The following is a 26,390-nucleotide window of genomic DNA, read 5'->3' as shown; positions in this document are numbered from 1 at the left end:
ACCCACTGCCAGGGCCGGCCCTGCTTGCACCCACAGCCGGCACTGGAGCCAGCGCTCACATCCACTTCTAGTGCCTGGCGCCAGTCTTGATCACTTGGCGCCATCAGCAGGTGCCAGCAGCAGCTACCGGCCCTGATCACCCCTGAGGACTTCTCCACCTCCCCCTGCTCCTGAGGGACGATCAGGGCAGCAGCCGCCACTCACACCTGCTGATGGTACCAGCCCCGCTTGCACCCACTACTGGCGCCCATTCCAATCACCCCGTACTGTCAGCAGGTGCAAGCGGGGCCAGCACCATCAGCACGTGGGAGCAGAGGCAGCCAGATCTGGGCTGCTGGCAGACAGGGGACTAGGGGCTTCAGCAGGAGGGGATGGGCAGGGGTATGGAGAATGGGCCAAGACCGGCCCCTGTGCCTACTGCAGCCTTGCGGTCCACAGTTCCTTTCAAGGTTCACAAATACATGCACTGGGCCCCTAGTCTTAAATAATTTTCAATGTTAGTCACTGAAATAAAATATTATAATTTGCTCAAAATCTACCCGAAATTTTGCTATATTAATTATGTAAATGTACATTTACACAACCATAGTTCTAAAATACTTTTTCACTGTTTAAAGATACAATATTTATTTAACTATTTGTTTTTTTAGGTCAGAATTGGATGATATGCCAGAAAAGCAAATCTGTGATGTTGTTGGCGTTTTAGTTTTTGTAGGAAGGGTCCAGCGGTTAAAAAAGAAAGGTAAGCTTTTGAAATTGAAAGTAATAAAAAGGATTTCAGTGAATAGTTCTGTGTTTATATGTGCATAATCAGTTACCTTCATTTATTCTAATATTATATCTATATAGAAAACGGTGAAGATTTTTGGTCATATCGCTGGATTCACATTGCTGACGGGACTTCAGAACAACCATTCATTGTGGAACTGTTTTCTACATCTCAGCCAGAAATCTTTGAAAATATTTGCCCAAGTACTCAGTTCCAATATCTTTATCTTTTTATTTTTTCAAGTGGGGGCATTAACTTTAAAAATGTTAAACTTAATTATAGAGGGTCATGATACTGAGTTAGCAAATTCAAGCTACCTGATATCATGTTTAATTTTTTCTATATTAATATTATATTTGGTATTACATGTTAACCACCTTCTGGTTTTTTATTCAGAATTAATTTGGGATTGAACTAGTTTTTCAGAAAATAGGTGCTCTTATTCTCATTGTTAGCATTTCAGACATAAAAGCATGAGATTCAGTGAAACTAAAACATAGGTAGTCAATTTCCTTTGTATATACTTGGAAAGACAATGAAGACTTTCCTAATGTTGAATTAATTGGTAGGAGATTGGCAGGCTGTGTAATTAGATTTGACAATGATAAGTATGATTCCATTTGAGTATTAAATTAGTATTAGGTTGGTGGTGTTATAACAGCTGGTTAATATTTTACTTACTTTGTCATTGACCTTTTCCCCTTGCATTCATTTAGATATATAGGTGTTTTTTCCTCACTAATTTTATTTATTTGAAAACATTTTAGAAGTACCCTATTATACATTTTATATAACAAGTTAGTTTTTATATCTATTATAAGAAAAAAGTATACATAATACTTTTTAACAACTTCAGTGAATTTTTCCTTCTTTGATTTTGTAGTATCAAGCTATTTTAGATATGATATGCTATTTTACTATTTTCTAAATGATTGATTATATGAATTAAATACCGATTGTTAAATATTTGTTAACATTAGGGACACTCTCAGTCTTGGCTACATGCAATTTTTTTTTAAATCAGCAACATTCCCAGCTGGCGTGGCTCATTGGTTGAGTGTTGACCTGTGAACCTGGAGGTCGAGGTCATGGTTTGATTCCCGCTCAGGGCACGTACCCAGGTTGAGGGCGTGATCCCCAGTGTGGCGCATGCAGGAAGCAACTGATAGATGATTCTCTCTCATTGATCTTTCTACCTCTCTCTCCCTCTCCCTTTCTCTCTGAAATCATTTAAAAATACATTTAAAATAATAAAAATAAAATCAGCAACATGGTAGAAATTGTAGAACAGGAGACTTGGAGACCTTGTACAGGGCTGTTCTGCTACCCCTTTATTCTCTATTGCAAAACAGTATTATACACTATGCAGATATTATCTCATTAGATTCCACCCTCTATTTGTGAAATTATTTTTTAAGTATAACTTACTATAACCAAACCTTACCCCAACTACTGGGGGAGAGGGCAGAAAGACAGCTTTAGCGAAAACCAAGGCCTGGTCTTCCAAGGTGAGCGGGGCTATATAACTTCTCCAAAGGCATAAATGATTGGTAGCAATGACCTCTGATGACAATTCTATTACCTCATGTTAGATGAGTTTTATTGCCAGGTTTCTCTTTGTAGTCACTTTAAACAACAAACTGACACAGTTTTACATAATGCTTTTTCACAGAAATGTTGCCAAGCATGCATGTTCTATTTCTTGTGAGAATATATATATAAAGGTTTGTATGGATTTTGGTGAGATTTTCTCTAATACGGTAATTGACAACAATTACAATTTATTTTCATCTTTTGACCAAAAATGAAGGGGAAAAAAATCACTTAATGAATGGTGAGTATTAAGGGGGTTTTAGGCCTATGAAGGGGAACATGACTAAGGGTCTTCTGTAGTAATACCCAAATTAGTTGGTAGTAGGGCATCTTTTTTTAATTTTTAAGAAAGTGAAGAACTAAGGGAAACTAATATTGAATGTTTACTATGTATCAAATGCTCATAGATGTTATCTCATTTTGTACTCCCAGTTACCTTTTAAAGAGTTGACGTTTTTTACAAATTTATAGGTAAGGAAACAAAGGTCCAGTGGGTTAAGTAATCTCCTGGATGTCAAACAGCTATTAAGTGTTAGATATGAATGTCTGATTATTTTTTAATCTATACCCGAGGATATTTTTTCCATTGATTTTTCAAAGAGAGGGTAAGGGAGGGAGTGAAAAAAAAACACACACAAAACATCAACGTGAGAGAGATGGCCAGGGTGAACATGCAGCTGAGGTACATGCCCTCAGCCAGGAATCAAACCCATGACCCTTGGATCCACAGGCCGATGCTCTAACCACTGAGAAAAACAGGCCATGTCTGATTTTTAACAGCCATGAAATTAGAATAAGATACTTTGTTAATGCTACTCTATCAACATCTTTAACCATGAATACTCACGTATTTGTACAGTTTTTTGAAGTAAAAGAAACACAATACATATTAAGAGAACTATTCTTAGTCATTTGAACATATTTTCTTTATTTTTATTGCTATAAAATAAAGATCTAGTAAATATAAGATGAAGAAAATGAATTTATATATCATGCTCTAGGAAAATATTTATTCTCAAGTGAGAACTTACTGTTATTGTGAGATTAGAAGTATTTACATTTATTTCTTTATTTCCTGGTTTGCAAGACTATAACTGCTTTGCCATGTAAGGAGTTAAAATTTTTAAAAACTGTTGGATTAATGAAATTTTCCCAAATAAACTGATAGATATTTAAAAATAATTGATAGCTCTTGAAAGTAATTCAAGTCTGAAGACATAATCTTATTTTCAGTTATTCTTTTTAGCCTATTAAGTTTGTTAGCAAGGTGAACAAAAATAATAGGCAACAAGCCTTGTCATTGAGGCTTAAAGTCTACTTAAGGTCAACATATGTAAAATATTTTTCCTAAGCAAATTGAAATTAATACTCTATAGCCTTATCTGGTGGAAGGAGTCAGAGTACTTTAGGGATCAATGTTAAATTGAGTTAATCAGTGAAAACATCTTGGAGAAACTAAGCCTTTTTTCTCTTTAGGAAATAATTGTTCACATTGTGTTGTGTGCCCCATTAGAAAGACTCTTGCACTCTTCAACTGTGCAGCAAGTAGTGACTTCAGTTAGGTGCAGCTGTTCTATATTCTAAAGGAAAAGTAAGTGTTAAGTCCCTTATCTAAAGGAAAAGGTAAGTGTTAATCCTTGTTGCTCCAAGTGTGGTCAAGGGATTGGCAGCACTAGTATCACCTAGGAACTCATTAGAAATGGAGAATCTCATACCCTACCCTAAAACTACTGGATCTTAATTTGCATTTTAATAATTGTCCTAGGTGATTTCTATATTTATTAACTTTTGAGAAGCACTGTGTTAAATCCTGATCTTGGTATGTCCTCTTTGAAATGCAGAAGTTCTTTCATAAGTGTTTTCATTTTCTACAGTGACATATTTCATGTGTACACAGTTGAAAGTTGTCAGAAATAACAATCAAGTACCTAAACTGCTTTACCTCACCACTACAAATGAGAGTCAAATATTTATTATCGGTGAGCAATGTCTTTGTATATGCTCTACTGGAAATGTAATATATTTTCTCTTCATTAAATTAACTTTTACATGACAACATTCAACCACAAGATAGTTCTATTTTCATCTTCTTTATCTCTATAAGAACGTTTTAAAAGAATACTTAGCCTATGAAATATATTTCTTCTAGATTATTTATGATTGAAGCAATGATTTTGTGACTCACTGGAGAATTGTGTTTATATCCTTTGGCTAACTTTAATTCTTATTTGCTATAAGGTAGATAATCATAAATTATTTGATAGATTGAGAACTGTTAGGCCCTCCATCACAATATGGATTCAATTAGCAATATTTTAAAATACTGAGTAAAACAAAAATGTGCATCAAATTTTGGCCTCAGGATCTCACAATTTACTTATATAGCAAGAAGAGTCACACTACTTGTCTATAAGTACATTATTTTTCTCTGTTCCCTTTGATAATGGGGTCAAAACAATAAAGATAAAAGGTTCCAGAGTAGTGAGGGAGTACTGTGGAATGGTGTGTTTAGTAGAATGCTACCATATTGGTGATTAGGAAATTTGTCAAGAGTTCTAGGAAGTGTGTAACACACATCTTTGTCAACACCTCATTTTATAAATACTAATAACATCAGATGTAAATAGCACTTTTAAGTGTGCTTTAAGAAAATGAATTTAAACATTGTGCTTTACTGCCTGGCCAGTATGGCTCAATGGTTGTACATCAACTCATGAACCAGGAGGTCACCGTTAGATTCCTGGTCTCGGCACATGCCTGTGTTGCAGGTTCAATCTCTAGAAGGGAGCGTGCAGGAGGCAGCTAATCAGTGATTCTCTCTTATCATTGATGTTTCTATATCTACCTCTCCTTTCCTCTCTCTGAAATCAATGTCACCCAAATAAAATTTAATTTTAAAAAATGTTGAGCTATACTTATAGGCAATTTAGTTCATACATGATGCAATATATTCAAGATAATACATGATTTAAAAATCAATTTTAAAGAAAATGCCAACCATTTGGATAGTTAGAAAAATCCCAGTTATTAGTTTCTTTTTCATATGGCTTTTTAGTATCCTGTAGACAGCTACAGTTTAGTCCATTAAAACTCTAGTATGCATATTGAGTACAATTATCCTCTGCATAGAGAATCAGTGAACATGACTTGTTTTCTTGGTGATATAAGCTGCCTCCTGCATACCCCTTACTGGGGATGTGCCCGCAACCAAGGTACATGCCCTTGACCAGAACCGAACCTGGGACCCTTCAGTCCGCAGGCTGACGCTCTATCCACTGAGCCAAACCGGTTAGGGCTATTAAACTGTATTTATACAAAAAAAGTCCATTCAGTTTATTACAGTAAGTTGGTTTACACTCCCCCCTTATTTTTCTCTTTACCCTTCTTACAAATAGGTCATAGAGGCCAGCCATATGTCAATGATACCAAAGTAAAAAGTTTTATTCACTGGATTAAAACAAAGACTGATTCTGGGGAAATGAAGAATACTGTTATTGGTGGATATTACCCCTATCCCCCAATGCCAGAGACATTTTCGAAGTATAGTACTTCTGTAAAAGGTACTAATAAAATTGATACTTTTTAAATGATATTTTTATATGCTACATGTATGGTGTATGAAATATCAGTTAGTCTTCTTTATTCTTTTATTATATGGGGGTGAGCCAAAATGTAGCAACACTTCCTGATAATAGTGCTGTCTTTCTGAAGATCTAAAGATATCATGTGTCCTAAAGTTAATATTTTCATTTTATTTGACTGGAAGAAAAGAAGGAACATAGACGATGACTAAATAGAGATAATATCTCAATTTAATGTCATTGAGATATACTCTGACCTTAGTAGATTTCAACTCCTATGACATTACTTAGAGAAACTAAGATATCAAAGGGAACACTGGGCAATTTGATATCAAGATACTGAAAACTGCATTATGCTACTCTTATGAAATAGTATAGTATTTAGATGATGATAGGTCAGTATTTCAAAATTTCTCTTTTTCCCCCCAAACCATGCAATTATCCCACAGTTTTAAAAAACAATATACTTAAGTGTTAAACTTTTCAATTGTCATATCAAATTGTAATAAAATTAATTAACATTAGGCCTCTCTATCAGTACTCATTTTGCATCTCATTGATTTGGGTGTCATTTTTATTTAAAGGTAGCACTCGATTGTGTTATATCCAATATACAGGGGTGTGCAAAAGTAGTTACATTTGTGAGTATGCAAAACAGTTTATTCTTATATTATTATTTATTAATTATTGTATTATTTTCCATATGAACAACTGTAAACCTACTTTTGCCCCACCCTGTATTGGCATCCTTTTGCACTTTATAATGCCGTCAATTTGTAGTATATATTTAGAAATATTAAAATGTGTGTGTCTATGCAGTGGCTAGGCAACACTTTTTAGTCTGAAATATAATCTATAAATTACATTCAATATACAAAATTTCTGTTTCAAATTAAAATTCCAGACTAGAAGACTGTATCATGATTTAACTGATTAATATATTTTGCCTATTTTACAAAAATTACATAAGAGGAGGCCAAATATAAACACAAAGCCTCACAAATTTAAATTATGTGGCAAGTTTATAATTTCAAGTTGTATTTAGATTGCAAATCTGATTTTTATTTTTATCATTTCAGTTCTTTAAAATTTACAATTTCCTTGGAATTACTCTTTTGCAGTTCAGTCGCTCCTGACAGCTATAAGTGAAGTGAGGAAGGAGATTGAAAACTTGCAGTATAGGGAACAAAAACGCATTGCAATTCAGGGGATAATTACTATTATAAAGTATATACCCAATAGCAGTGCAACTGGAAGTTCCTCAGCATCAGAAACAGTTCGGGTATGGCACCAGAGAATTAATAGTATATTGCTGAAAACGCTGTGATCATAATTACAGTTGGTACCTTGTTCATTTTATTCAGAACTCACATGCATTGATTCTTTTATTATTATTATTCTTAATGGTGTAAAACCAAGAGCGGGGGAAAGATCATTGTTGCTTTTTGTTTCTTTTTTCTGTCATTTATTTATTTTGGAGCAGGCTGGGCAGAAGGTCATAGCCTCTGATATTTCCCAAGGCCCTCAAAATTTGGTATCTTGATTTTGCTTTCTACACAATTTAAGCCTATCTTGATTGTTATTATTTAAATTCCCAAGTGGTATATATTATTACAGGCATCCTTGGAAATATTGTGGGTTCAGTTCCAGATCACTGCAATAAAGCACATATTGCAATTAAACAAGTCACATGAATTTTTTGTTTTCTCAGTGTATATAAAAGTTATTTTTACACTATACTATAGTCCAGGGGTGGGCAAACTTTTTGACTCGAGGGCCACAATGGGTTCTTAAACTGGACCGGAGGGCCGGAACAAAAGCATGGATGGAGTGTTTGTGTGAACTAATATAAATTCAAAGTAAACATCATTACATAAAAGGGTACGGTCTTTTTTTTTTTTTAGTTTTATTCATTTCAAACGGGCCGGATCCGGCCCGCGGGCCGTAGTTTGCCCACGGCTGCTATAGTCTATTAAGTGTGCAATAGCATTATAATTAAAAAACAGTTTACATAACCTTAATTTAAAAAATACTATATTGCTGAAAAGATTAACCATCATCTGAGCCTACTGGAAAAAATGGTGCCAATAGATTTGCTCCACACTGGGTTGCCTCAAACATTTAATGTGTAAAAAACACAATATCTGCAAAGCACAATAAAATATGTCTATATATTATTTTCTTACGTTTTGTCAAGACCAGAACTTTAGGAACACTTCCACAGGAAGTTTTTACCTCTGTATCTGGCGTGGCAGTCTTAGCCAGGTTGTATAAGACACAAGTTCTGAAATCTAGGCATAATCAAGACCAAAAAAAGTTAATTTTTCCTATGAGTTTATTTTTTAAAATTATTTCTAGGATTGCTATTCTTTTTTTAAGTTTTATTGGAACACAACTGCAGTTATTTGTTTAAATGTTTATGGCTCCTTTTTAAAATTTAAATATATTTTTATTGATTTCAGAGACAAAGGGAGAGGGAGAGAGAGATAGAAACATCAATGATGAGAGAGAATCATTGATCAGCTTCCTCCTGCACATCCCCTGCTGGGCATGTGCCCTTAACCAGAGGGGAACCTGGGACCCTTCAGTCCACAGGCCGACACCCTATCCTCTGAGCCAAACTGGCTAGGATTTCTGTTCTTACAGAAATACACATCTAATCCAACTTTTCAGCTATAGTAATATAAGAGGGACTTTTGTTTATTTTTCTTTTAAAAATATTTTAATAGAAGATGGATTAGGATAAATCAACTTTATAAAAGCACTATTATTATTTCAACATGTCACAACTCTTAAGATTATGAAAAATGAGTAAACTAAAATTGTAGACTTTTAAGATAAATAATTTCAATGAATTAGTTTTAAATGTTTTCTCTAAATTTTTGGTTTCAGAATGTTAACCAACCCTCAACATCCCAAACAGCAATAAAAGAAAGTCAAAGTCAGGAACTAGATGGTAAACAGCATCAAGATGATGGTTCTGTGAGTTGTCAAACTACATGTACAAGTTTGAGCCCTCCCAAGAAAAAAAGGATTCTGCAAGGGCCATTTGCCAAACTGTAAGTGATTTGTATTAAGTACATACATAGAATATTAGGTTGTTTTGTTTTGTTTTGTTTTGTTTTGTTTTGTTGGTTTCTTTCTATCCTGTAAAATGCATAATTGTACTAGAAGCTGTATTAGTTTTCTAGGGCTGACGAAGTACAAGATCAAGGTATTGGTAGGGTGAATTCCTTATAAGAGATGTGAGGTAGAATCTGTTCCATGACTCTCACCTAGCTTCTGGTGGTTTACTGGCAATATTTGGCATTTCTTAGCTTATAGAAGAATCACCCCAATCTGTGCCTTGATCTTCTTCACCTGGCATTCTCCGTATGTGTAAATTTGTGTCCAAATTTCCACTTTTTATCAGGACACCATCCACGTTGGATTACGGATCCATTCTGGGGTACTGGTCTACTCCAATATTATATTATCTTAACCAACTGCATCTTCAATGACCCTATTTTTAAATGTCACATTCTCACTGTCCTTGAAAATGTAATCAGTTACATATTATTAGTCTGTCCTCTGGCCCCTAAAAATTTATGTCCTCACATGCATTATTAGTCTGTCCTCTGGCCCTTTAAATACATTCCTCATGTTGTGACCCAACCATAAAATTATTTTTGTTGCTACTTCATAACTGTAATGTTGCTACTGTTATGAATCATAATGTAAATATCTGATATGCAGGATGGTCTTAGGCGACCCCTGTGAAAGGGTTGTTTGACCGCCAAAGGTACTTTGACCTCCTACTTCATTATCAGCCCATCACAACATCCCCAAATGTCTTAACCCATACCAACGTTGACTCTAAGTCCAAAATCTCATCTAAATATCATCTAAATCATGTGTGGATGAGATGCAGGGTGATTTATCCTCAGACAAAATTATTTTCTATCTGTAACTTGTGAAACTACACATTATCTATCCAAAATACAATTGGTGGGATAGGCATTCCAAAAGGAAGAAATTGGAAGGAAGAAAAGGATCATGGGTCACAAGCAAGTTTGTAACCTAGCAGGATCAGTTCCACTTGATTTTAAGGCTCCAGAATTATCCTGTTTGGCATGTTACTATGTCCTTTGGGCTCAACAGGTGACAGCCTGAGTGGGTAGCTGGCTGTGTACTCTGGAACCGAGGTGATGGCTCTACCTTCATAAAGAAAAGGCCTTACCCTCAGGGTTATTCTTCCCTTTTTTAAAAAAGAATAACACACGATCACAGCTGATATATCTATCAGGTCATTTCCTGACTTTAGAATTCCAGAAACCCAACAGCCTTTCTTCATTTCCTCTCACCTATATCCCTTAAGTCTAAGCCAGCGGTTCTCAACCTGTGGGTCACGACCCCTTTGGCGGTCAAACGACCCTTTCACAGGGGTCGCCTAAGACCATCCTGCATATCAGATATTTACATTATGATTCATAACAGTAGCAACATTACAGTTATGAAGTAGCAACAAAAATAATTTTATGGTTGGGTCACAACATGAGGAACTGTATTTAAAGGGCCAGAAGGTTGAGAACCACTGGCTAAGCTAACAGCATGCCAAATGAGATAGTTGATTGGGCCCACAGGTCACAAGCCTAATGTGTTGGGCAAATGGTTCGCCAACAATACCCTTGGTGTTCTATCCAGAGCAAACTTTCTCATTTTTTGAAATTGAGTAGGCTGAGAATTTTCCAAGTATTGAAGTGTGGTTCCTTTTTTCTTAATTCTCTTTTCAAATGTCTCTACCCTCTCATATTTTACTATAAGCAGCAAGGAAAAACCAAGCTGTGCCTTCAACACTTTGTAAGTTCAGCTAAATATGCAAGTTCATTGCATACAAGTTTCACTTTCCATCCAACAAAACACAATTCTGCCAAATCCTCTGCTATTTTATAACAAGGATCACCTTTCATCCAGTTTCAGATAAGACATTATTTCTTTCTGAGACCTCACCAGAAGCACCATTTACATTCATATTTCTAGCAACATTCTGTTCATGACAATATGTGTTTTCTCTAAGAAACAGAAGCTTTGTCTACAGCTTTGTTCTTTTCTTTCTGAGTCTTCAACAGATTCTCCTTTAAAATCCATATTTCTAGCAACATTCTCTTCAAAGCAGTTGAAGCTTATTCTGTTAATGAATCTCAGAACTCTTTCAGCCTCCACTTAATACCTAATTCCAAAGCCACTTCCACATTTTTAATTATTTGTTACAGCAGCACCCTACTTCCTGGTACTGAAATCTGTATGAGTTTTCTAGGGCTGCTATGACAAAGTACCACAAGTTGTATGGCTTAAACAACAGAAAATTATTGTCCTGCAGTTCTTTAAGCTACAACTTTAAGATTAAGGTGTCAGCAGGGTTGGTTCCTGTTGAGGGCTGTAAGGAAGAATCTGCCCCATGCCTCTCCTCTAGCATCTGGTGATTTGCTGACAATCTTTGACATCCATGGGCTTGTAGAAACATCACCCCAATCTGTATCTGTGTTCAAATATCCCTTTTTTATAAAAACATCTGTCATATTAGATTAGTGGCCCACGCTACTCCAGTATGACTTCATCTTAACTAATTACATCTTCAGTGACCCTGTCTCCAAATAATTTCACATCTGCCTTGCTCAGCATGGACTAATTGAAAATTAATTTAAAATGGAAAGTAACCCAAAAATAAACATTTTAATTTATGTATGCATTATATTTTAACTTAAAATACTATAAATTTATTTAATTTAAAATAATTTGTTCATCAGTTGTTTAAGTATGGATCTTTTATACATAAACTTCTCCATTATGAATTGTATATAATTAACAGTTTTGGTTTCTTTGCAGTAGCAACAAAACTGAGAAACTAAGTTGAGAAAGAAGGTGAAGTACAGAATCATTTAGATTTTTTTTAATTAACACTAATCTTTTGTAATAGCTATGTCCAATCAGACTCAGTTTGGGGTTATATACTGAGCTTGTATCTGGCTATGTGAGCTAGAAAATTAAATCATTGATTTTGGGTTCTTCCTTTCTAATATATGCATATTTGCTATACATTTTTCTCCATGCACTGATTTAGCCACCTCCTACTTCATTATCAGTTAGTTCAAACATTTTTTTGGTTTTCAGTGTGATTCTCTTCAGACTCATATCATTTAATTTCCAATCACTTGAGAATCTCTAGTTGCATTTTTTAAATTTAATTCAGCTTATCTTCACTCTGGAAAGAGAAAATATTCTGAACTATTTTAATTATTTGAAATGTGTTGAAAGGCTTTTCTTAAATTGTACATGTGGTCAATTTTGGTAAATTTTTTTTCATATGCACTCAAAAAATGTGAATTCCATCATCCTTGAGTGCAGTGTTCTATACATGTCAGTTAGGTCTAAGTATACTAATTGTGTTGATTACATATTTTTAATATTTATTGTTGACAGTGTTACAGATGCCCCCCCCTTTTTACTTCTCATTGCCCTGCTCCACCAGGATCCCACCACCCCCACCCCCCGGCCTTCACCACCCTATTGTCTATGTCTATGGGTAATACATATCTATATATATATATATAAAAGCCTAAGCGACCATTATGACTGAAAACCAGAACAATCGGTCAACTGGTCCCTATGGTGCGCACTGACCACCATGGGGCAGACACTCAATGCAGGAGCTTCCCCCTGGTGGTCAGTGTGTTCCCACAGCCAACCTCCCGCAGCCCCTCCCTCCACATGGCCCCCATTGGCCCCTGGTGCTAAACCTTTCGTAGACAACCTGCTTCTGGGTCCAGGTTTCATATGTAGCAGAGCAGATCCCTCGATGCGATCTATTGAAAGTCAGCCCTCAACACAAGGGTTCATTTGATTTCTTGTTCATTTATTTTGATTTTTAGATTTAGTTGTTCATATATATGTATTTATTGCCATTTTATTGTTTATATTTCTTGTTTATTCTTCTTCCTCTACCTCTTACTCCTCCTTTTTTCAAAGAACATGCTTCAACATTTCATATAATGCTGATTTGATGGTAATGAACTCCTTTAGCTTTTTCTTTTCTGTGAAGCTCTTTATCTGACCTTCAATTCTCAATGACAGCTTTGCTGGGTAAAGTAATCTTCATTGTAGGTCTTTGCTTTTCATCTCTTTGAATATTTCTTGCTACTTCCTTCTGCCCTGCAAAGTTTATGTTGATAAATCAGCTGACAGACATATGGGCTCTCCCTTGTAGATAACTAACTGCTTTTCTCTTGCTGCTTTTAAGATTCTCTCTTTGTCTTTAACCTTTGGCATTTTAATTATGATGTGTCTTGGTGTGGGCCTCTTTAAGTTCATCTTGCTTAGGATTCTCAGGTCATCACGAATGGTTTAGCACCAGGGGCCAATGGGCTTCCTATACTTGTATGTCTATTTCTTTCACCAGGTGGGGGAAGTTTTCTGTCATTATTTCCTCAAATATGTTTTCAATTTCTTGCTCTTTCTCTTCTCCTTCCAGCACCCCCATGATACAAATGTTGGTATGTTTGAAGTTGTCCCAGAGGCTCCTTACACTATCTTCATATTTTTTATTCTTTTTTAAAATATGTTTTTATTGATTTCAGAGAGGAAGGGAGAGGGAGAGAGAGATACAAACATCAATGATGAGAGAGAACCACTGATAGGCTGCCTCCTGCAGGCCCCCAACTTGGGATTGAGCATGAAACCCTGGCATGTGCCTGCAACCCTGCCATGTGCCCTTGACCAGAATTGAACCCAGGACCCTTCAGTCTGCATGCTGACACTCTATCGCTGAACCAAACCAGATAGGGCCATATTTTTCATTATTCTTCTTTTGTGCTCTTCTGATTGGGCGTTTTTTGCTTCCTCATATTCAAATTGTTGATTTGATTCTCAGCTTCCTCTACTCTACTGTTGATCCCTTATAAATTATTCTTTATTTCAGTTAGTGTATCCTTTATTTCTGACTGGTCCTTTTTTGTGTCTTTGATGTTCTCACTAATTTCCTTGAAATTCTCACTAAGTTCCTTGATCATCCTTAAAACCATTGTTTTGAACTCTGTATCTAGTAGTTTGCTTGTTTCTATTTCATTTATTTATTTTTCTGGAGATTTCTTCTGTTCTTTCATTTGTGTCATATTTCTTTGTCTCTGCATTTTGGCTGCTTCCCTGTGTTTGTTACTATGCATTAGGTAGAGCTGCTATGTCTCCTAGAATTGGTATAATAGGTGTCCTGTAGGGCCCAGTGGCTCAGCCTCCCCAGTCACCTGAACTGGGAACTCTAACTGTGTTCCTGTGTGGGCTGTGTACACAGTCTTGTTGTTGTTGAGCCTTGATTGCTGTGGGCATCACTTGGAATAATTGATCCCCCCAGGCCAGTTGGCTATGAGGACCAGCTGCTGACTACAGTGGAAGAGCTGCTGTACAAGATACCCCTATGGAGCAGAACTTGCTTTAGTGGGGCTTTGGTGCTCACTGAGTCTGCCCCTTGGGTGTGTCACTCGTGGATGTGATAGAGTTGTAATCTGGTGTGGTCTGAAGCTGTCCACTGGGTGCACTAACTGGAGCCTTTTGGGGGGTGAAAAGTCAGCCACTGCCTATGCCCTGCCTGGGGCTACCCAGCACAATCTAAAGAGCAATCTACAGATGGCTGCTACTTGTGTTGGGCTAGGAGGTTCCCAGGAAAGGCCAGGCTGTGAACCTTGTTAAGCTGCTGCTAATGCTGGGCCTGGGGCCTCTTATTGAGAGGAATGGGGCATGTGACACCAGCTTCTGCTTGTTTGAGAGATTTTAGGAAAGTTTGAAGCCTGAGCCAGAACAGGCCATTCATATGGAAAATACACTGCAAACAGCTTGGTTGGAGCTATAAACTGCATGGGGCAGGATCTCAGGGAATCACCAGAGTGCAGTGAAGAGTGTTGACCAGGTTGATGGAGACTCATATATGATGCCTGCCAGTCAGCTCTGTGGAGGTGAGGTCCCAGCACTTTTGTCTGGGAGAAAACTGCCCCAAAGTTCTTTCCCTGATGCCAGACAATATAGTTCCTCCTTGTATGGCCCTGGATCCTTTCAAGTTGATGCTCTATCACTGGAGCTCAGAGGGAGTGAGTCCAAGTAAGTCCTTGCATGGGTCCTTTAAGAGGAACTGCCTTGAACTCCAGTAACCTCCGTGTCACTGAGCCACAATCCCACTGGCTTTAACAGCCCAAGTTACAGGGACTTTTCTTCCCAACACTGGAACCCTGGGCTGGGAGCCTGGTATGGGACTGGAACCCCTTGCTCTACATGGGAGTCCTCCTCAGCCACAATATCCCTCCCAATTAAAAACACGCCACACATAGGTGTCGGACCAGCCCCTTCTGTGCCTTCACCCCTTCTACCAGTCTCAATCTGCTTTCTTCTTTAATTTTCTAATTGTAGTACTTCCATTCATCCAGATTCCAGGTGGATCTGAATGGTGGTTGTTCTGTATTTTAGTTGTAATTTTGATGTGGTTGTAGGAGGATGTAAGTACCTGCATTTACCTACGCTGCCATCTTGATTCTCTCTCTGTTTACATCTTTTATAGCCTCTGCTTTTTCCATCAGCTAATTGAGCAGGTAACATTGTTAACATCTTCTGACATGACTGATGATTTATTTCTCCTTTTAGTTCTGTCCATTTTTTGGTACAAATATGACTGAATACATATAGATTTAGGATTGTGATGCCTTTCTGATGATTGACCCCTTTGTAACTATGACATTTTTTTCATCTTTCACAATGTTTTCTACCTTAAAGTCTATTTTGTGTAGTACTAAATTACTTATACCAATTTTCTTTTGTTTAAGCCTTACACAGTATGTATATTCTATCCACATTACCTTGGACCTTTCTATGCCATCACTTTTTTCTTTTTTATTCCTCACCCAAGGGTATGTTTATTGATTTTTTTGAGGGAGGGAGAGAGGGGGGAGAGAGAGAGAGAGAGAGAGAGAGAGAGAGAGAGAGAGAGAGAAACATCTATGTAAGAGAATCAATCATTTGCCTCTCATATGCACTCCAACCGGGCATTGAACCTGCAATATAGACAAGTGCCCTGACCAGGAATCGAACCCACAACCTTTTGGTATATGGGATAGCGCTCCAACCAACTTACCCACCCAGCCAGGGCAAGGTTGTCACTTTTAAGCAGCATATAGTTGTTTGTTTGTTTTTAACTAATGTGAGAATCTTAGTCTTTACTTAGAGTATATATTCTATTCACTTTTACTGGAATTAATGATATATTTGTCTATCAATCTTCATACTGTTTGCTTAATAAAAAAGTTTTAATTATTCAATTTCCCCCTTTTTTGATAGTTGTATATTCTTTAGTGGTTACTCTATAAATTATAACCTGAACACTTAACTTATTATTATAGTTAAATACAGCCCTAGCCAGTTTGGCTCAGAAGATTGAGTGTCGGCCTGTGGACTAAAGGGTCTCTGGCTTGATTCCAGTCAAGGGCATGTACCTTGTTGCAGGCTCCTGGTCCTGGTCGGGGGCATGTGAGAGGCAACCAATCAATCTGTCTCTCTCACATAGTGTTTCTCTCTGTCTCTCCCTCTCCCTTCCACTCTCTCTAAAAATCAATGGAAAAATACCCTCCTGTGAGGATTAAAAAAAAAATTATTTTACTATTTTCCTGATAATGCTAGAACACTTCCAATTCCATTTATCCCCATTTTTATTATTTTTGTCTTACATTTTAATTGTACATATATTTAAAATTCCACAATACATTATTAGCATTGTCTTTCTTGTACGGTCAGCATTGATTTATATTTGTGCACATCTTCTTTTTTAGGTTCTCTTCATTCCTACCTGTCTTTCCAGGCTTCATTTTGTTATCATTTTCTTTCTGACTGAAAATTTCCTCTCAGCACTTCTTTCAATGTAGCTTGTTGATCATATATTTCATTTTCCGTTGTCTAAAAACATCCCTACCTCTCAATTTCTACATTTTAAATGTCAGACATGCTATTATATGGCATGTAACAAAGACATGTATTTCAATGGTATTTTCATGCCAAAAAACCCCAACCAATTTGACAGCTAAGGAAATTGAAAATAAAAATTAAGTACATCCTTGAGAAACTCTTGTCCATATGCACTGTATTCATGAAAATATTACATTACTAGAGGCCCGGTACACAGATTCATGCACCGGTGGGGTCCCTCTGTGTGGCCTGCGGGGATTGGGCCGAAACCAGCAGTCCAACACTGCCTGCCGTTCCTGCCTGCTGCTCCTGTTCATCCTGGCCCCGCTGCGCCTGCCACCGCCACTGCTCGGTAGGCTCGCTGTGGTCTCTGGGCTGTGGTGGCCAGCTGTGAGCCCTGCATCTGGCGCCCGTTGGTCAGCTGAGTGGCACTCCTGCTGTGGGAGCACACTGACCACCAGCGGACAGATTCTGCATTGACCATCTGCCCCCTGGTGGTCAGTGCACATTATAGCTCCTGGTTGACTGGTCGAATGGTCGACCAGTCGAATGGTCGCTTAGGCTTTTATATATATAAACTAGGGGCACAGTGCACCTTGAAAAGAACTGTGGGCCACAAGGCTGCAGTGGGCACAGGGGCGGGTCTTGGCCCATCCTCCAGGCCCCTGCCCAGCCCCTCCTGCCACGGCCCCTGGTCCCCTGTCTGCCGGCAGCCCCACTCCCACCACCACTGCTCACATGGGCTGATGGCACCAGCCTCAATAGCTCCACGCTGTCAGCGGATGCAAGCTGGACCGGCACTGGCAGCAGGTGTCAGCCCCCAGCAGGACCATGGCATGTGGGAGCAAAGAATTTTCAGTAACCACCAGAGGCTCGCCCCGATGACAGCAACCAGCGCCCCACCTTGGTCTGGTGCCCCCGCTCACCTGCTCCACCATCCTGCCATGGCCAAGGCCCACCATGTTCTGTGTGGTCAGCACACATCATAGCGACCAGTTGTTTGGTTGGTTGTTCCACCATTCAGTCTATTTGCATGTCGGGTTTTTTATATATAGATTCTTAACAGCTATTTATAGGAACCCATCCATTATCCATCAATAGTGAAATGGATAAATTGTGGTATATTCATACAAGAGAGCATTACAACGCAATGAAAATGAATAAATTTGTCTGGCCAGTGTGGCTCAGTTGGCTGTCATCCCATGTACTGAAAGGTCATCAGTTCTGTTCCCAGAGCACATGCTCAGGTTGTGGGTTTGATACCTAATCAGGGTTTGTGCAGGAGGCAAATAAATGATAGATGTTTCTCTTTCACATCAATGTTTCTCTCTTTCTCTTACTTTCTCTCTCAAAAAGCAATGAAAACATTAAAAAAATGAATGAACTTCAGCTACATGCAGCAATGTGAATTAATATTAAAATAAAATATTGAAAAAAATAATTTTATGGAAAAGAAGCAATTTACTAGAGAGATAGAAACATCAACAAAAACATTAACAAAATAAGAGCCCTGACCAGTGTGGTTCAGTCATTAGAGCGTCGGCCAACCATGGAAGAGTCATGGGTTAGATTCCTATAAAGGTCACGTATCTGGATTGTGGGTTTGCTTCCCAACCCTGGTTGGGGCCAGTGCAAGAGGCAACCATTTGATGTTTCTTTCTCTCCCCAGCCCTCTCTTTTGAGACTATATCTGTTTTGTCCATCTTTCCCTCTGTTTCTTGAACATATTAATCATTGTATTGTAAATCCTGGCCTGCTGCCCAGCCAGCAGGGCTCAGTGGTTGAGCATCGACCTGTGAACCAGGAGGTCATGGTTCAATTCCCAGTCAGGGCACATGCCCAGGTTGTGGGCTTGATCCCCAGTGTGGGGTGTGCAGGAGGTGGCCAATCAGTGGTTCTCTCTCATCATGGATGTTTCTATCTCTCTCTCCCTCTACCTTCCTATCTGAAATCAATAGACATATATTATCTAAAAATAATAATAAAGCATGGCCTGCTAACTCCAATGTCTGGGTCACCTGTTGGTCTTCTTCTGTTGGTACAATAATAGTAAATATGACCATTTAAGAGCTTGTATAAACCAACATTTTATTCCAAACTAGAGGCCCAGTGCATGAAAATTTGTGCACTTGAGGATGGGGGGGTGTCCCTCAGCTGGGCCAGCGCCCTCTCGCAGTCCAGGACCCCTCAGGGGATGTCTGACTGATGGCTTAGGCCCTCTCCCTGGGGGATAGGGCCTAAGCTGGCAGTCAGACATCCCTCTGGCATCCCGGGAGCAGGCCTAAGCTGTTAGTTGGACATGCTTAGTGCTGCCACAGAGGCAAGAGAGGCTCCAGCCATGAGCCGGCTTCTGGCTGAGAGGTGCTTCCCCTGTGGAAGCGCACTGACCACCAGGGGGCAGCGCCTGCATTAAGTGTCTGCTCCCTGGTGGTCAGTGCACATCATAGCAACTGGTCATTCCTGGTTGTTCTGCCGTTAGGGTCAATTTGCATATTACCCTTTTTTATTATATAGGATAGTAGTAAATCATGGTACTCTCTCTTTTTTTATTATATTTTTATTGATTTCAAAGAGGAAGGGAGAGGGAGAGAGAGATAGAAACATCAATGATGAGAGAGGATCATTGACTGGCTGTCTCCCGCACGCCCCACACTGGAGACCAAGCCCTCAACACAGGCAGATGCCCTTGACCAGGAATCAAACCTAGGACCCTTCAGTCTGCAGGCCGACGCTTTATCCACTGAGCCAAGCCAGCCAGGGCATGGTACTCTCTTTTAGATAAAATGTGTAAAAATCCATCAGCTTATTCAAAAAGTTAGCACTGAGAAATAAAGTATAATAAATGGGACATTAAAACTTCTTCATTTCATCCTACTGATAAGATTACTTCCATTACCTCATTTGATGCTCAACATCCCTGTGAGGAAGGCACAGGATAATTATCTCAATTTTGTAGATGAAGAATCTGAGATTCAGAAAGGATAAAATATGGTAATTAAGCATGTGTGTGTGTATATTAAGTACTTTTAATTTCTTTGCATGAAAGATACTTTATAAGACTATAATAATATTAATTATAATCCGGTTATATAAATTAGGGAGTGACATATAATAGAATCTATATGACTTTTATCTAAGGTCAATATGTTAGTGAAAAGAGCAAGATTAGAGTACAACTTATAGCCTTTGACATAATTTTTATAATATTTTGCCACTATCCATCATGTGTGTCTTTATCTTCTCTTCTTTTTGCCTTCTTATCTGTGCTCAGTTATCCTTCAATATTTCTTATCTTTTTATTTTTATCTCTCTTTCTTCAATTTCCTCAGTTGATACCCATAGATATTTTATACTCCATTCTGTCATTTAGCACCTTTAAGACATTTAAGTCATAGAAACAAATGACTACATATTCCAGGAAAAATCTCCTAAGCCACTTTGTAAAATTCTGTACAATATCATTATGCTGTTTCATATTGGGAAGTATTACTTCCAATTTATTTCAGATGAATATATTATTTTTAATCACATGTATTAAAAAGAATATACATGCTGTTTAAGGATTTCAAAATACGTGTAATTTAACTATTTTTAGTTATTTACATTTCTCTTTGAATTGATGTTTTCAGTTTACTAATTTCTGGAAATACCATATTTCAAAAATTGAAAAATTAAACTACAACTATAAAATATGTTTTTATGTGCTAGAGTTTTATAGTTAAACTAGTATCCCGGTGCACGAAATTCATGCACATTAAAAGGGAATTAATTGCCCTAACCAGTTTGGCTCAGTGGATAGAGCATCGGCCTGCGGACTCAAGGATCATCGGTTCCATTCTGGTCAAGGGCATGTACCTTGGTTGCGGGCACATCCCCAGTGGGGAGTGTGCATGAGGCAGCTGATCAATGTTTCTCTCTCATCTATGTTTCTAACTTTCTATCCCTTTCCCTTCCTCTCTGTAAAAAATCAATAAAATATGTTTTTTTAAAAAGGGAATTAATCAGCAGAGATATTTTAATATTGCTATTTGCCCTTTCTCTATAATAGAATTGTGAGAGATGAAAGGAAATTAGTTAAATGTATATGAAAATAATATATAAATTTATTAATAAATAAACAGCAACAAAAGGATATAACAACAGAGGCATGATATAAAAACGACAAAAACATGATATGAAAACAACAAAAACATGATATAAAAACAACAGTGATGTAAACAATGACTGATAAAGTGATTAAACTTATTCTAATATCTCCCTGTACATCACATTAAGAGTGAAAACAGCCCTAACCAGTTTGGCTCAGTGGATAGAGCATCAGCCTGCAGACTGAAGGGTCCCAGGTTCGATTCCAGTCAAGGGCATGTACCCTGGTTGGGGGCACATCCCCAGTAGGGGGTGTGCAGGAGGCAGCTGATTGATGTTTCTCTATCATCGATGTTTCTAACTCTATCCCTCTCCCTTCCTCTCTGTAAAAAAAAATCAATAAAATATATTTTTTAAAAAAGAAATTCATATTCTGGAATGGTTACTTAGCATTTGATGGTCCCTAATTGGAAATCAGAGGCAAGTGTTTCAGGAATACCTGTAAAAATCTATACCAGATGATTTGTTAATTAGCATAAGAGATGTTATACTCTTTTTTCCCTTGGTAAATGAGTACTACTCAAGGTAGGCAAAGATTGCAGACATTTCCATCCACCGTTGCAAAAGTAGGGTATATAATCGGGTGAGCCTAGTAGCCCGGCCTTTGGAAATGATTGTGTTTCCATTCTTATTTGTAAAGCATTCCACAGGCTGAGAAAGGGTGATTATTGTTCCTTAAGGACTCTTTGTATGCATCTACCCACTCTTTTGGGAGATGTTTAAAGGTATAGTGATTTCTACAAATTGTCTTAGATTTCTCAAGCCAAATCCAAAATCTCAGAAGTACATGCATTATTGGCAAAAAATATGGCAGTTTGCCAAAGACCTACTGTAGACGAATTTCCCACTTTATCAAACACAGAAGGTTAGTGTATTTTCTGGATCAATCCGTGGTTCATTAGTACTCTGGATGATTCAGCCCCTGGGAACATTCTAGAATAAGTCAACATTATGCAATCCTATATAATAAAAGGGTAATATGCAAACTGACCCTAACAGCAGAACGACCAGAACGACCGCTGGACCAGTCACTATGAGGTGCGCTGACCACCTCTTGGTCCCTTTCCCTGGCTGGCAGGCTCCGATCGCCTGATGGCCACCCGCTGCAGAGGTAGGGCCGGCAAGTGGGCGGGAGCAGCTAACCGCACAATTATAGCCAACAGCTGTAGTTGTAAGCTTGAACCTATGGTCTGAACATGTGACCCCACGTGCCTGAGTGATGTAGGCTTGATAGAGTTCAGGTGCATGTAGTTGAGTAGGATTGAAACCCAGGAGAATGTTGTAAACATCTTGGTCACGCCCTTACTTTGCCTCATAGCTTCTGCTATAAAATAAAGGCATGGCTGTGGGTGTGGTCGCTGTCTCTCAAAGAAGCAGCGCCCAACCGAGACCTGGCTTTCATTCTCTTATCTGTCTTTTCTAAGCCTTTTAGCCGCCCCCACTCAGGTTCACCCCTGGCCGTGCTGGCATGCAGCACACTTTAGAAAGTTCTGCCTCCATGCTCCCAGGGCGGGTTCCTGCCTCAAACCCTGCCCTTACAGGAAACAGCTCCAGGAAACAGCTTGGGGGAGGGCACAGCCGTTGCCAAGACAACCCCTGCAGGATTGACTTCCTTCCGCTTGGTCGCGGCAGTTCTTCTGGATGTGATGAACACCACCCATGGTTTTTATATAAGTAGACTAGAGGCCCAGTGCACGAATTTGTGCATTGGTGAGGTCCGGCCGGCCTGCACTGATTGGGGTGGGGGGGTGATTTGGGACAGGGCCAGCTGAGGGGAGGGGCTGCAGGTAGTTGGTCAGCCAGCCCCACCCCCTGGTCAAACTCCCAGTCGAACTCCTGGTCGAGGGGCCAATTTGAATATTAACCTTTTATTATATAGGATAGGTCTTCTTTCATGAAAATGACTTCTTTTTAGTTCATTAATAACTTGACATTATAAAAGAGGCCATAGAACTAATTTTTAAATTCCTATCATATGAAGTATATATTCATCTTTAGTTGATTATGTGGCATTCTACAACATGACAATTCTGATTTTCATGCTTTTAGTTTTGGAAATACAATAGAAAAATCTGGTCACAGAAATATGCTAAAAACCCATAAGGTGGAAATATTTCCTTATAAAAGTAGGCTTCTCCTCAGCTGCAAAATAAAATGCTTCCCCTTTCCTCCATTCATTTCATTTTAGTTCAATAAACAGTTAGTGAGAAGATAATATGTGGTGATACAAAAATAAATAAAATGAAGTTTATACTTTTGTAACACTTTAAGCAGAACTTATAGGAGAATCAGGTGGAAGAGACAAACCTATAAACTAATTTTAATATAGTGTGATGAATACTATAATAGAAGTTTTTTCATGGTGCTATGAGAGCATACACAAGGAGCAGTGAGCCTTGACTAGAGATCAAGCATAGCTTCTTATAGGAAACTAGAGGCCTGGTACACAAATTTGTGCAGGAGTGGGGTCTCCCTTGGGGTGGCCTGGGGGGATCGGACCAAAACCCGTAATCCAGTACTGACTGCAGCTCCTACCTGCCATTCCCACTAATCCCAGCCCCACTGCACCTGCCACGGGCTTATGCCTAATCAGTCCCGATTGGGAGAGGCTCGTGTCACCACAGCAGTGCTCGCCAGCCATGAGCCTGTGTCTGGCGTCTTCCTAAAGGGAGTGGCCTGCAGGATCGGGCCAAAACCAGCTCTCTGACATCCCCCGAGGGGTCCTGGATTGCGAAAGGTCAGAGGCCAGACCGAGAGACCCCACCAGTGCATGATCAGGGCCAGGGAGGGACCAGGAGAGGGTTCCAGGGCATGTCTGGCTCATCTCACTCAGTCCTGATCGGCCAGATCCCAGCAGCAAGCTAACCTACTGGTCAGAGCATCTACCCCCTGGTGGTCAATGCACATCATAGCAAGTGGTTGAGCAGCCGTAGCATATCATTAGCATATTATGCTTTGATTGGTTGAACAGTCAACCAGTCACAGGATGACTGGACACTTAGCATATTAGGCTTTTATTATATAGGATAATGCCTGAGGTAAATGTTGAAGGATAAGAGTTAAGCAAAGGAAAAGGGGCAGAAAGAAAAGCATAAATATTGGAGAGTTAGGCCAAATAGTTTTCTAGAATATTTGAACAAAGCAAACATGAAAATAGGCCATAGAACTAATTTTTAAATTCCTTTCATATGAAGTATATATCTATCTTTAGTTGATATTTAATAAAATTGAATACTTCCTTTTGTGGAATAATCCTTAAAAGAATATTTCAATCCATTGCAGTATTTGAATTGTTATACAGTATATGGATATTTGTTCATCATTTGAATGTATTGTTCTTACATTTTAATGCATCATTTTAAGAAAATAAACCTACATATTTTCTAAATTTATTGAACTAGAAAAAATTCTGAATGGACCAATTAATTTTTCTATTCAAGTCTCTTTATAACTATTGGTTATTCTCATTTCATCTTTTGTAGAGTTCCTATACCTCAGCCAGAAACTTCTGCACAAACAAGAGAAAATATACCAGACACACCAAGCATCTTCCAACGTATGTTGCTTTATTAGTAGTAGTATTAATGAAATATTTGTGGAACACTATTATATAAAGGTCACTGTTTGATTCTGCATTTTTGTGCCATGCCTGCCACTAACATAATATAAGTATTCTAAAAAGATATATAGCTAGTTATTTTTGTTGCTGGTTTTCATTTATATTAGCATAGGTCCTTGTCAAAAATACTGGTTCCAATTTAGAACAATATTGTGGTATCACCAAAGTGAAAGTAAATATGAACAAACTTATACTTATCAATTTGCTTCTTTAGTAGCATATACCTTCAAATGTACTATTTTTAATTATCAGAAGAATAAGTAGAAAGTTTAATTTTAATTTGACAATTATTACAGGTAAAGCTTAAAATATTGTTAAAGTTTCTTTCTTAGCTATTGGGTTGACTTTTTTGAATTTGGGGTTCATTTCTGAAGTAATTTAGTAAAGTAATTTAGTTCTGGAAAGATATCCTTAGAGTGATTTAGTTTAAATCAGATTTTATATGGGGTCATCTCTCTGGACTAGACTTTTTATCATGTTATGTCCTTCTTGCTTTTTGAATTATTCTTATTTTGGGATTGACCTCTAGTCCTTCTGGCAAATTAAGAATGCACAAAAGATATGCATAGCCAGTGGACACATACAACAGTGTGGTGATGGCCAGAGGTAGAGGTGCAAGGGTTGGGTGGAGATGAGTAAAGGTGGGGAGCAAGTGGGGGACATCTGTAATAGTGTCAACAATACAAAAAGAATGCACAAACATATCTGAAGTCTGTACCCCACAATAAACATAGGAAATAAAGGGGAAATCATTATAATATAAATATGTAACCAAGCTTCAAACAAGAATGAAAAACACCTATGTGCTAGAAACAAAAGAATTTAAAATTAGTAGTGAGTAGGAGCTAAAACTAAAACTACTAATGGGCATTTCAAAACTAGATAAAGGCCTAAATGATTATAGATTGAAGTATAATAACAACATGGAAAGGGAAGTCCAGACCACATGCCTCCTTTTATGTGAATTAGAACTAAAATAAAGTTGGAAGGTTGTGGATGAACAATGAAATTATGGCCTTTAACATGGGAAAGTATTAAAAATCTCCCTGGACAATGAGTGGGAAAAATTTGGAATCCCAGGACTCTTGCAGTATGTAAGTATGGTCACAGTTCAGATGACTGAAATGGTGAAGAAACTGTGCTAAAGAATTAACACTAATATCAGATCCAAAATCAATGAAACCCCTAAGGTCGTGACAAAGGTGAGTGTGAAACTGTCTTAAAGGGAGGCTTCTTATAACCTACTAGTGGCCCAGTGCACAGATTCATGCACTGGTGAGTTCCCTCAGCCTGGCCTGTGGGGATCGGGCTGAAACTGGCTCTGTGACATCCACAGAGGGGTCCTGGATTGTGAGAGGGCACACGCCAGGCCGAGTGACCCCACAGTGCATGATCGGGGCCGGGGAGGGACCACCAGAGGGCTCCAGGGTGTGTCCAGCCCGTCTCGCCCAGTCCCGATCGGTCGGACCCCAGCAGCAAGCTAACCTACTGGTCAGCGCGTCTGCCCCCTGGTGGTCAGTACACATCACAGTGACTGGTTGAACTGTCGGACACTTAGCATATTAGGCTTTTATTATATAGGACTAGAAGCCTGTTGCAGGAGGATTCCTGCAAGAATAGGGCTTCCTCGGGCCGATCCTGCTGCCAAGCCCCTCCTACCAGGGCCGCAGACGGGGGTCCCACCCGCCCAGGGCTGCACATGGGGGTCCTG

At 38.6% G+C, this 26,390-nt stretch overlaps 1 protein-coding gene across 2 annotated transcripts in view; it reads left to right on the top strand.

Annotated features, from left to right (window-relative positions):
- Positions 1-26,390, top strand: part of LOC102256000 (chromosome unknown open reading frame, human CXorf57) — a 59,621-nt gene that overhangs the window by 7,345 nt on the left and 25,886 nt on the right. The window contains exons 5-11 of one of the 2 annotated variants that reach the window (XM_005869903.2): positions 651-742; positions 850-972; positions 4,237-4,341; positions 5,758-5,922; positions 7,065-7,225; positions 8,836-9,002; positions 24,543-24,616. In XM_005869903.2, coding sequence (XP_005869965.1) covers positions 651-742; positions 850-972; positions 4,237-4,341; positions 5,758-5,922; positions 7,065-7,225; positions 8,836-9,002; positions 24,543-24,616 — 887 coding nt within the window. The remainder of the gene's footprint in view (positions 1-650; positions 743-849; positions 973-4,236; positions 4,342-5,757; positions 5,923-7,064; positions 7,226-8,835; positions 9,003-24,542; positions 24,617-26,390) is intronic. The other variant, XM_014542589.1, reaches the window with a different exon arrangement.

The sequence above is a fragment of the Myotis brandtii genome, unplaced genomic scaffold (assembly GCF_000412655.1).
Source record: "Myotis brandtii unplaced genomic scaffold, ASM41265v1 scaffold305, whole genome shotgun sequence".
NCBI classification, from domain to species: domain Eukaryota; kingdom Metazoa; phylum Chordata; class Mammalia; order Chiroptera; family Vespertilionidae; genus Myotis; species Myotis brandtii.
Note: the sequence above shows the minus strand (reverse complement) of the source record. Positions and strands in the feature narration are given on the sequence as shown.